This window comes from Cyanistes caeruleus, chromosome 2 (assembly GCF_971803275.1).
Source record: "Cyanistes caeruleus chromosome 2, bCyaCae1.hap1.1, whole genome shotgun sequence".
Lineage (NCBI taxonomy): Eukaryota > Metazoa > Chordata > Aves > Passeriformes > Paridae > Cyanistes > Cyanistes caeruleus.
The window spans coordinates 55,375,969-55,388,557 of record NC_141702.1 but is presented as its reverse complement, the minus strand read 5'-3'; the positions used below and the strand labels follow the sequence as shown (position 1 = coordinate 55,388,557).

Sequence of the window (12,589 nt, the reverse complement as noted above, 5' to 3'; positions counted from 1 at the left end):
CAGGGATAACTCGCTGCTCCTTGTCCCGGCAGTGAGACTTGAATTCTGTAGGGCATTCCCCCTAGCCCTGCATTGGTAAATATTTCTGCTCCTCGCTGGCAGGGCAGTCACCTTTCTGGCTGATTTCCTCACTATTGCTCAACAAGGGAGCATTTGCTACTTCCTCCCGGACACTGATGTCTGATGTGCTTAATGTGCCTCAACCTATATTTCATTTGGTAAAAAAAAGTGAGGCAGAGAGGGAGGAAGGCTTCAAAGGTTCATTAGTCCAAGGATCACCAACATCTCTACTGCAGCCTTTAAAGTCTTTTATTCTAAAATGCACTAGAAAGTGTATTTAAGGTTGCTGAATGAACATGCTGGATGAAGTGATGTGTGTTGAGAAGTACCTAGGGATGAACATGACCAGATAAAAATCAAAGTTCCTAATGATTGAAACTCTGAGTCAGCAGTACCCTCTGAGAGAGCTCTGTGGTATCTGCATTCATCCACAGGTCTGTGTTTTCTGAACCAGCTCTACAGTGACAGTCTGTTGTAGCTGGAAGCAGACAGGCTGTTCTGCCTCCTACTGCTCAGACAGCCTTTTTCAAATGGGAATACTGCAAATACTAGAAAGTCAAAACCTGGAAAATGTCATAGCAACAGATGAATTTGGAATGAGTTGAAGATGAAAAGAGAAGGCCTCTCAATCCACAGCAGGTTTGTGGGGACAGAAAGGTGTGCAGAGGATCAGGGATGCTCCTGCACCTGGTGAAATAGCCTGCTCTTTTGCTTCAGGCTAGCGAGAATCAGACAGTGAGGTCTTATTACATGCCTTATTTCAGAGGAAAAATTCTGTCCAGATTTGTATTTTCTGACAGAAGTGATGCCCAGCCAGTGGTTCAGTCACTTCTGAGTGACTGAGAGATACACTGGGATAAACTCAAAGGAAGTTCTGTTGCTGGCATGTTGGGTGCATGACATCTAAGTATAATGAGATGCTAATGCAATTTCTTTGGTCTAAAGAAACTCTGAAGCAAGCTGCACATACTAACACATAGCACAGGAACTAAGGAATATGAAGAAACTAGAATAAAGAAGTTTTTAAGACACCTTGGGGCTGTTTCCTGCTAGGTCTCTGCAGGATAGCAATGGAATAAACTGTCTTAATGCAGCCAAAGTGAGCCTGCTTACTGTGATTAGCAGTTATTAATCAGACCTATTAAATGCATTTTAATGAAATCACTAGTTTCAGTGAGAGATATGGTCTGACGTACCTTCTTCCTGTTTATCACATTATCCTGAGCTCTTAGTGTGTTCATATGGGTACTCTATTAAACTCCTTGTTTCATGTTTCTCTATCAGGTCTTGAATGATGGACTCTTGATAAGTAAGGAAAAACCAACGAAACCAGTCATTACTGTGATGCTTTTTGGATGGTTGTATTAAAGGGATCATCTGAAACAAGACCCACAGCCAACATGCCTCCCCATGATATTTCCATAAATGAAGCTCTACACTGTTATTCTTATGTCCAAATGAGATACAGCGTCATCTACAACAATTCCAACTATGTTTCTCATTTCTAGTTGCAAAAACTCATCAATGTTTGGTTTAATAATAATGTGGCAATATTATTACCATTTATTGAGAAGAATGTGTTTCTATGTCATAAGATTACTGATATTTTATTAGTGCAAAATAGCAGTTTTCTCTTTTTGCTGGATCTTTATTTTTCTGAAGCTCATAAAATCTGAACTGTAGTCCAGAGTATACATTCTTATTAATACAGCATTGCATATTTCTCTATTGCAGATTATTATGGCAAATAAATAAGGCAGTGAAATATGTGATTTGTGGCAGGTCTATACACATGTGCAATTTTTCTTTGTCTCTGGAATATGTCTTGCGCCTGACCAATGCCAGTCTGCTCTTTTACCACAATTAGACCATTTTTTTTCCCCTATCTGTGTTACTTTGGTTTTATATCCTTTATGCCATTGGTGCATGTCATCTAGGAAATGGGAACACAGTGCATCATGGAAGCTGAATGAGGACTCCAGTCAAAAAGCCCCTCCTGAAAGAAAACATGCCACCACTTTTTGGTCAGAACATGATTTGAATCATTCTTTATATGAAACCTCTGTTGAAACAAAACTTGGAATAGAAACCTCAAATTATTCTGGTTGTCAGTTCTGAAAAACAGTTTGATGACACCTCCTGACTGCACTGGATGCTATTCAGTGACATAATTTTTACTGCAGCAAGTCACTGCAGCAGCTCCTCCCTCCCATCTTCTCTGTTTCTTTCTAGTCATATAACACCAATGTATGTGAAATTAGCCTTGCCCTTTGCTCTTGCTTGTTAATGCTGGGTGGTGCTGCCCTGCAGATGAATTTCCTGTAGGAATTTTTGGATTTAGAATTCTATTTCAGACCACCTAGTCCTGGTGAGATAGAACTGATCACATTTTTGCTTTCTCTTCTCCCCAGTGACCTGTGTTTTGTTGGTGCTGCTGGACCTTAGTGACTTCCTTTCAACACATCAGTGTATAAACATGTGCATGTTCCATGTCTGTGTCTTTAAGAGTGGTCAGAGACCTCTGTGTCATTTTTCCTTCCTTTTCCCCACACTGCTACTGTTCCTGGTTTCACCATAGAATCATAGAGTCTTCAGGGTTGGAAGAGACCTCTGAGGTCATCCAGTCCAGCTGTAAACTTGACATTGCCACTGTAGCCTCTAAACCATCATGCAGTGCCAGATCCAGACCCCTCTTAAATATCTCTGAGACTCTATCACCTCCCTGCACAACCTGTTCCAATGCCTGACCACCTGAACAGTGAAAAAAAATTTTCTAATATCTAATCTGAATCTCCTCTGTCCCAGTTTAAGGCCATTACCTCTAGTCCTCTCACTGCAGGCACAGCAGGAGAGACCAGCCTTCACCTCACTGCAAACTCCTTTCAGGGAGCTGTAGAGAGTGATGAGGTCTCTCGTGAGCTTCCTGTTCTCCAGACTAAACAAATCCAGCTCCCTCAGCTGTTCCTCATAATCCATGTTTTCTAGACCTTTCAGGACCCTTGTTGCCCTTCTCTGGACAGGCTCCAGCACTTCAATGCCCTTATTAAAGTGATAGTTCCAGAATGGAGCACAGCACTCAAGCCTCACCAGTGCTGAGTACAGTGGATGATCACTTCCCTAGTCCTGCTGGCCACACTGTTCTTGATACAGGCCAGATGCCATTGACCTTCTTGGCTACCTGGGCACACAGCTGGCTCAGACTGAGCAAGCTATCAGCCAGCACTCCCAAGTCCATTTCTGCCAAACAGCTCTCGAGCCACTCCTTCCCCAGCCTGTAGCACTGCCTGGGGTTGCTGTGCCCCAAGTGCAGGATCCAGCAGCTCACCTTCTTGAACCTCCTGCAATTGCCCTTAGTCCATCAGTCAAGTCTGTCTAGGCCTCTCTGTAGACCCTACCATCACATAGATCAACACTTCCACCTATCTTTCTGTCTTCTAGCCATTTTTTCACTCATCAAAGTTTTTTACCATGATGCTCTCAAGGTCCTCAATCCTCACTCCCCTGTACTTCTGTTCTGGAGCTGGTGAGACACTAGGAGTGCAAATACTCTCCAAACTCCAGCACTGATTACCTGATTATGGCTGCTGTGTGCCCTATGACTTTTTTTGTTTCCAAATGTAAATAGATATTCACATGAGACATAACAGTGACATGTCTCACATAATGACATGTTTATCAAAAGCCCCAGACAATGTGCTCTGAGTCATGGAAGCTCAACATTATTGCTGCTAAAGCCACACTGTCTTAAAACCTTGTTCACTGTTTGAGTCAGTTACTGTGTGACCACCACAGACTGATCTCAAGAGATTATCCAGTGTAGTCCTCTTCCCATGGGTACAAACTCAGTGCAGACACTGTACTTCTCCCCAGGCAAGCTGGTGGGTGATACTACAACCCTCTCCCAAGAAAAGGATCTGGATTTAAGGGAATTTATGGCACCTGAGAAGGTCTCATCTTGCAGAAAGGATTCAGCAGGAGTGTGTGGCAAGTCTCAAAGCTGAGAGGTGGCTTCTTCAAGTTTGTTCACTGCTGATGCCAGTCCTCTGGATAATGGAATGTGTGTGCAGGTAGTGTAGAATCCCAGCCCTGAATATGGTGAGTATCTTGAATTCAGGATTTGGTTCAAGGCCATTGTGGTCTGCTTGAGGTATATTTGGATGTTGAGTATTTTCCTACAGAAGACTGGCAGAAGCCATAATGACACTGAATTATTTTCGCTACAGAGATTGCATAACACTTATCATTGTGAAATGTGTTATTGTGAGAAGTGAGTCAAGCATACAGAAAGTAATCCTATGCAAATCCACCCCTTGCCCACATACCAACTCACTCTGTATAAAGACAAGGCTGTGTGTAACCACTGATAACAGTAAACACTTCTTCGAGGGCAGTGCAGAAAAAACCCTTTTGTTACCTGACTGCTGAGTCAGAACCAAAGAAGGTAAGAAACGGGTGCTAGATACAAGTGATTTTTGTGCACATGCAGCTTTAGCTTCAAGATTTCTGCTGGAGTGACCTGTGGATATAGGAAAGCACATTGCAGTAGGCAAAATCTAGAAATTGTGTGTCCTATTCACCACGGTCTTCCTACAGAGACCTTTGGGGACCAGAGATCTTCAGAGCTTGGTTATTGAGTGGTGGGTGTGCTGATGGTTTTGCTGAGACAACCAGCCTGCCCGGGAGCTCCCCCAGCAGGATATGCAGCAGCCCCAAAGTCCCTGCAACTCTGAGCTGTGCTGAGCTGGGGTGGCACAGGTACTCCCTATGCTGGGGCCTGGCCACCTGCCTCCTCCAGCTATGCCTGCACCTCATGCCCTTGAGTCTGGGCAGGAATGTGTCCATGCTGGTCTCTGCTGAGATTTCCCAAAGTTGTTTTCCTTCTGGAACCCAGGCTTGCCTTGGACTGTGCTACTACAACAATACTATGCCTGATTTTTTTGTATATCTGGTAGATAACATGTTTCTTCAGCTGCAGCACAGTGGTGACTTCTCAGTGACTTCCCTGCTGTTGCTGTGAGGCAGAATTGCTCAATGCTGGCAGCTCTCTTGCCTTTGATACTGAGTCTTTCCGGATGGGGTGATTACTGGGTGTCAGCTTTCAGCCACCCTAGGGAATTCCCAGCTTTTGTACAAGATTTCCTTTTTAAAGTCCCCTGCCTTTGCCTTCCTGTGACTTCCTCTTGGGTGACTTCCAGGCTCCAGACATGGGGCTTCCTAAAACTTGTGCCTCTGCTGTGCTTTTTGTGCTGGCTGCTCTGGAGACCTGTGCCCTGGACACAGATGTTGCAGCCATCTGTAAGCACAATGGTGTTTTAGAATCATAGGCTAGACAAAGTGTTGGCTTCTCCTGAGGAGGCCTTGGTGCTGATGGAGAAGAATCATTCTTTTGGGTGACACTACATAGTGAAGAGGAGGATTTTATGAGGAGAAAGAAGGATTTTTTTGATTTCTTGCTAAGTGGTAAATGACGAGTCAGGTTACATTCCTTTACCCTCACTGATATACCACAGGTCCTTTCTAGGGTTCATCTGAAACTGTAGAAAATACTATGGTAAAAATTTATTTCCATGAGTAAAAAACGCTGCTTTCCCTAAGAAATTTCAAGTTGCTTATTGTACAAAAACTTCCTTTTGGAAGGACCATCATAAAGAAAATATTGTGTTTTTGAATTCTTTCTCACAAAAAAAGCCAGTCTTTTAGCTCTAGGCAGAGAGGTCAGCACAATTCAAGGGACAATTTATACTGCAGTGTGAGCCCAGTGGGGAGGACACTCTCAAGGCACCCACTTGAACTATAATAAGTCATTAGCCAAAAGCAGGAGGTGTGGTGGGACCACACATCTCATAAACATCACTGAATTATCTGCACTTTGAAGCAGGAGGGCTGTACCCCATACAGGTGGTCTGTCTTCAGCACTGGCTGAAGTTTTCACTGATGGAAGCCTTGTGCAGTACGGAGGTATGGAGTAGTGTATCCTAAACGGGGGTCTAGGCTTGCCCCGAGATGGATTTAAAAGCCTGGAGAGGGATGTGCAAATGAAATGTGCAAGTGCTCCTTCCAGTGGACCCCCTGTAGATCAACATGGCTTCTGACAAGCTCTCTTAGCCTTTTGTTCTACTTTTGTTTAAAACATTTCATATTAGAAACAAGATCAAATTCCTAGAAAAGCTTCTTTGACTTTTTGGCAGAAATACACTGTAGCTTCTGAGATTACTTAACAGAAGTTTACTTCCAAAGTAAATGTATTAGTCTTTACTCCTCCTCTTTCTCTCTGGTTTATATTCCTCATGTTAATCCAGGAGCTGGGAGGCTGCAGCCATGCTCCCTTCCCAGGCTCTCCTGCCCGCAGTGGTGTTGGCACTCGCAGCCCTTCAGGCCCTTGCCTCCGACACCTTCATGGCAGCTGTCTACGAGCACGCCGTCATCCTGCCAGGTCCCTCCGAGGAGCCCGTTTCTCCCGACAGTGCTTTGGCCCTGATGAACAAAAACATGGATGTCCTGGAAGGGGCCATCAAGGAAGCTGCCCAGCAGGTACGAGGGGTACCGTCAGGGCTGTCCATCAGTGTTTTCTGCTCCTGCTGGCCCTGCAGGTTGTCTGCTGGTGGGTGACCTTTAAACGGAGCCTGTTGTGACAGGGTGCCCACATCATCGTGACTCCTGAAGACGGCATCTATGGCTGGCGATTCACAAGAGAATCCATCTACCCCTACCTGGAGGATATCCCAGATCCGGTGGTGAATTGGATTCCCTGCACTGACCCCTCAAGGTGATTCCTTCTGTGGTGGTTTAGGTGATTTCAACCTGTATCTCATGGAGTCTTGAGCAGCTCACACTAAATTACTGCGAACTGCTAATTCTTTAATTTATATAAAATCACAAGTACCATAGAATTGAGATGCATCAAAAAGAGGTCTTAATTAAATGGTAATGGGAATATGTCAGCTAAAAAGCACTGAGACGGCTTTACTTGCAAAGGGACAAAAATGAGGATGTTTTATGCAAAATAATTATTTTAAAAACATGCACAGCTTTATCAATTCAGATCACTTGTGAAAACCTTCTATAAGTAGAATCTAATTTATTATCATGTTAGATGCATAGATCAGACAAGCTGATTCAGTCCTCAGTTCAGGTGGCTGATTGATTTCTAAACCCTGTTGCACAAAATACTAATCCAGATCTGAAAGAAATATCTTTTGGAAATAAAGCCACTTGCAGTCTGCTGTGTTACGCACAGAGGTGGCCTCAATGTGTGTCAGCTGGGGACACCAAAAAGACCAAGTTCATGTCTTAGCTAAGCTTTTATGCTCTCTTCTGAGGCCTTATGAAGCTGGATTTCAGGAATCCTCAGCTCTGTAAATGCTTTGCCCGCTTTTTACTAAAGGCTTACAGATAATGATTTTTTAAAAAAGGCTAAAATTATCTTCTGAATCAGGGCTTAGAGCCGCTTGATAATTTGCTTTTAAGCTATTTAAGATTTATATCTCTGTACTGATTTATTCTTGCCTTTGCTTTGTGAAGCTCTCCACATCTTTGTATGCATGTTGGCTGGGAATTCTATCCACACAGAAAATAATATTGTAAAGGGTACAGGAAAGAAGAACACAGGGAGACCATTTTTTAAAGATAAAAGAGACTGGTCATTTAAAATGATACAATGAACAGGGAAGAAAATGAACAGAAACTATGATTTGATCTATTACTTTTCCAGCATCTGAGGATGTGCAGTTAATGGAGTACTGAATGCATTACTTCTACATGGGCACTTAAACTTCTAAAATTGTTTTTTTCCTACTTCCCTAAAATACTTTAGGTTTGGTCCAGCACCAGTGCAGGAACGACTCAGCTGCATGGCCAGAAATAACTCCATCTATGTGGTTGCAAATATTGGGGACAAGAAGCCGTGTGACTCCAGTGATCCCGACTGCCCCAGGGACGGTCGCTACCAGTACAATACGGATGTCGTGTTTGACACACAGGGGAAGCTGGTGGCTCGTTACCATAAGGTAAGGACGTGCTTCAGCATCAACCTCTAATTTATTATCAATATATTTTTCAGCCCTCTGGCACCAATTTCAGATGGTTTATACAAGAATTTTACATTATTATAAAGTGACAACTAATCCAGGATGATTTGATGATTTTATGGCCAGAAAGAAAACCAAGCACTTGCTTGGCTAGTCAGGCAAATTATTCCCAGGAGCACTGTAGCTGCAGAGTGCATGCCAGCTGCCAAACACTTGAGGGCTAAGTTTATGACAGTAAATGGCAAAGAATCAGTGACAGAATCTTCCATACTCAGTGAACATTAGCTTTTCCTTGGTACATTCATAGCCGACTTAGACTGTGCTTTTGCACGGAACATCTTGGCCCTTGGTCTTGGAGTTTAGCAATACTGCTAAATATAATACTCAATACTGGGCATTGCTTTCAGGAGGGTAGATGGGGAACAGCCACCCCATTTCTGGGGGGAAGGGCCAGCTGGATGGATACAAACCAGCCATGCCAGCCAGCTCAGGTAGCTCGACTCCCAGTTTTGCATTAAAGCCTATCTCAGATGCAAAAGCTGTTCATAACCTTGCCTTATTTTCAGTTTCTAATATGCCATTTTCTTTACCTGCAGTACAATCTGTTTAGAGGTGAAACTCAGTTTAATTACCCCAAAGAGCCAGAAGCTGTCATCTTTGAGACTCCTTTTGGGAAGTTTGGCATTTTCACTTGCTTTGACATCCTTTTCTATGAGCCTGCCGTGGTTCTGGTGAGCAAGATGCAGGTGGACACCGTGCTCTTCCCAACAGCTTGGATGAATGTCCTGCCCTTTCTGACTGCAATTGAGTTTCACTCTGCTTGGGCTATGGGCATGCGCGTCAATGTCTTAGCTGCCAATACTCACAACACCAGCATGGCAATGACAGGTGAGTTGCATTCAGGAACAGGGAAATTGTTCCCAGATTCAGAAGCAGGCAGAACTGTTTTGGACATAGTAAAGTCTCTGAAAAGCAGTGTTTTAATTGGAGTAAAGATCTTTGTGATTTGGTACTGAATGTAGCAAACAACTTGAGGTAAGAAAATATTGAATGTTCTGAAAAGGGTAAAAATAGAAAGCCCATGACATTAAGTTTTGATAACTTAAAAGTGAAATTTTACTTCAAAAAGCGCACAAAGTTTCACTTAAATTTTCAGTCTCTTATCTAGAGGCAGCATTTTCTGTTTAAAATTCAATCAACAGTTAATGGAGGAAAAAAACCTTTTAATCAGAACCTAATAGTGTAAAACCGAAAGGAATATTCCTCCTGTGTACTGAATAAAACTTCTCTTTTTTTTGTGGCTGCTGACGATTTAGAGATACTATGTTTTGCTTTTCTTTGACTATATATTTGCTGCCTTTTTTTTCCTCTAGTAACTGAGAAAAAGGTGTAACTGCACCTGTTACCCTCCCTTGAAGTGAAGTAAAAACATTTTTCCTTCCCTGAATAGACTGGGATGAGTTTAGGCCACAGCCCTGTATTTCCTTCAGTGAAACATAACTTCCCCCATGACTGCCTCCTTTGTCAAATATCCCACTCTGAGAGCTATGATTTATTTTTAAATGAACCAACATTTTAACACTAGGATGGGTATTTTAGCTGTTCTGTGCTTTAAAATGATTCCAAAACTCTCAGTAGCATATTGAATGAAAAGAGTAGCACTGAGAAACAGTGCCAGTGTGGTGTGGGGGTGACTGGTGCCCCTGCCAAGCCGTGCTGTGTGGTGCTGGCTAACGGAGGGCTGGTGGTGTCCTTGGCAGGCAGCGGGCTGTTCACGCCAGAAGGACCTGTTGCCTACCACTATGACAGTGCCACCGAGGAGGGACAGCTCCTGCTAGCAGAGATGAGTGCACACCCCCGTCTTTCCCCCACCTACCCTCCTGCCATCAACTGGAGTTTGTATGCCACCAGCATCAAGAAATTTCCTGGAGAAAACGACACTTTCTCTGGAGCTGTCCGGAAGGATATATTCACTTTCAGTGAACTCAAGCACAAGGATGGAAATTACACTGTTTGCCAAGGAGACCTTTGCTGTCATCTGGTTTACCAGATGTCAAACAAGAGGAAAGATGAAGTTTATGTCCTGGGTGCATTTGATGGGCTTCACGGTTCTGTCATAAAATACCATTGGCAGGTAATTGCATTTTTAGAGGTGAGTGTGGCCACATGCCAATCACCTAAAAACATTTGTCCAATTACTGCATCCTGGGAGCTTTTCTTGCTATCAAATCCAGCTCATGATTGCTGAAAGTTTAGTGATGTTTTGCCTTTGTGTCTCCTCCCCACAGATCTGCAGTCTGCTGAAGTGCCCCAGCACAAACCTGAGCACATGTGGGCAGCCCGTGGAGACGGCTCAGACCAAGTTTGAGATGTTCTCCCTCAGCGGCACGTTTGGCACCAGCTACGTCTTCCCAGAAGTGCTGTACAGCGGGGTGCAGCTGGCCCCCGGGGAGTTCCAGGTAATGGGACACCCTGGAGCTGTTTGTTGCAAGGTTTTTCATGCTGTGGAGCTGAAAACTGATCTGGCAGCAAGGTCCCATCCAAGAACCGCTTTCTTTGGTCCTACAGACTGTAACCCAAGGGGACAGACTGGAACAGGTGGATTGAATCAATCCTTACTGATGAGAACACACAGTCCTGGAGCTGAAAATCTCTTCAATGCTTTCTTTAGCAAATCTGCCTTCCCACTTCAGGTCACAAATGAATAAACCGCAGCTTTCAAGGGGCTATTTTCTACATGTTTCTCACATGGGCATTTTAGGAGAAAAAGAAATAAAATACTCTGAGAAATTATCCAAACAAGAAAAATTAATTAGGAGAATCGTGTGTAAGAGTAGAGATTCTATACAGTTAAGAATGTTAAAACTGATTTTTAAGGGGTTTGTGGGGTTAATTTTTTTTATTTGGCGGTTCATTTTTTTTTTTTTTTTTTTGCCAAAAGATGTTTTCATTCATAAACCTTTGGTTAGTTTTATGCAATAGGCTAGATGAAATCCTAATTGATTTGGAAGAAGCATTTAACAGCTTACAAGAGACAATGAAGACAGTGAGGAAGACCTGAAATTTTTAGGGGAAACAAAGGGTGATTTTTTAAAAAAGGAAATTGAAAAACATTGTTCACCCTTCATACATGTTTTTGAATGAGACTTCTTTAAAAATAGGCGCATCAAAGAATTTATTGGTATGCTAAAAATATGATCATGGTCTAATTTTAAACCAATAGATTGTATTTTCGTAACAAATACATGTTTACCTTTTGTCACAGAGGCAAAAAAATTATTTGCAGGTGTTCACAGTTGGTGAACAGTGATTTCAAATTGATATGTTAAAAGTTACTAAGATAAGCTACATATGGCAAATAGCTTGAAATTCTCTATTTCCATCTGATAATTATTTTGGGGTCTACAAATCAAAAAATGTTTCAAATATGTCCTAGATATGTATATAACCTTAGTTGCCTTGTATGAGTAATTAAAGAGAACCTAAAAAATTAGTTACTCTCAGTCTCACCTTCTTATAAGGTGGAGAAAATGATACTTTTTTCCAAAGATGGAATAAGGTTTAAGGACTTCTGGGTCCAAGGAAATGTGGGAAGACTATAATGGGAGGCTATGGCAGAGCCAGAGAGAATTTTCTTTTCTTTCACAAACATGTGACTGTTTTTAAAAGTGTTGCATCAAAATATTCAGCATCTAAGGTCTATTCTTTCTGTACTATGCAATGTTGCTGCTCTGTTAGTTGACAGTGCTGTTCTTTCTCTTCCCCACCAGGTGCTACGTGACGGGCGCTTGAACAGCAAGCACGGCACGTCGAAACCGCTCCTAACTGCGACACTTTTTGGAAGACTTTATGAGAAGGACCAGCCACATCCTCTGCGAATTTCCCCATAAAGTATCTCCTTAGGAGTTACACACTCACCAGAGACAGGAGGGGAATTTCCTCCTGAACTGCAGCAGTTACCCTGTATGATTCCTGTTCTGCAATACTGCATTTCTGCTCAGCAGCTGTGGCAGTTGGGCTTATTTGGGAGAAAATGGTGTGTTCACTCTGCTGTGCATGCCTTTTTAACAGTGCTTGAGCCAATGCAATCATTTTTAGTGTGCATGATCTGTCACATTAAATTTTTGCTTCCCCAAGATAGCATATAGATTACTAAAATTACAGTAGAAAGAAAACATACCAAAATCTATGAAATGTAGTTTGTCATTTTACTGGAGAATAAATTCACTCTGAGAAAGCCTTTCTGTCCCTTTTGTCCCTTCCTGTGTTTTGGACTAATGTATAATCACTAGGTTTCTGCATTTTTCAGCCTTACAGCCCAACCAACAGGGCCTACTTAACACTCAATGAGCCTTGGCCCCATTCTGACCAAGGTACTCTGCAATAATGAGAAAATCAGATTTGAAATTATCTTAGGTGCAGTCATGGAGAGAGAAGGTGGTCCTCCACAGCCCACCCAGGTGTTGGGTCTGGCTAAGGTCATAAAGCACATCAGTTCTGCA

General features: G+C 42.8%; 1 protein-coding gene across 2 annotated transcripts; it reads left to right on the top strand.

The window, feature by feature from the left end:
- The first annotated feature begins 4,017 nt into the window (after positions 1 to 4,017).
- LOC111927687 (pantetheinase-like) lies at positions 4,018 to 12,327 on the top strand. 2 transcript variants are annotated; one of them, XM_086877135.1, is made up of 8 exons: positions 4,018 to 4,155; positions 6,360 to 6,591; positions 6,696 to 6,826; positions 7,874 to 8,066; positions 8,684 to 8,975; positions 9,848 to 10,221; positions 10,376 to 10,546; positions 11,858 to 12,327. In XM_086877135.1, the coding sequence occupies exons 2-8, from the start codon at positions 6,379 to 6,381 to the stop codon at positions 11,975 to 11,977; spliced, it is 1,494 nt and encodes a 497-aa protein (XP_086733261.1). In that variant the 5' UTR covers positions 4,018 to 4,155; positions 6,360 to 6,378; the 3' UTR covers positions 11,978 to 12,327. The 2 variants fall into 2 exon arrangements, with proteins under 2 accessions (XP_086733261.1, XP_023780386.2); XM_023924618.2 differs by lacking the exon at positions 4,018 to 4,155 and adding an exon at positions 4,423 to 4,501.
- The last annotated feature ends 262 nt before the right edge of the window (positions 12,328 to 12,589 follow it).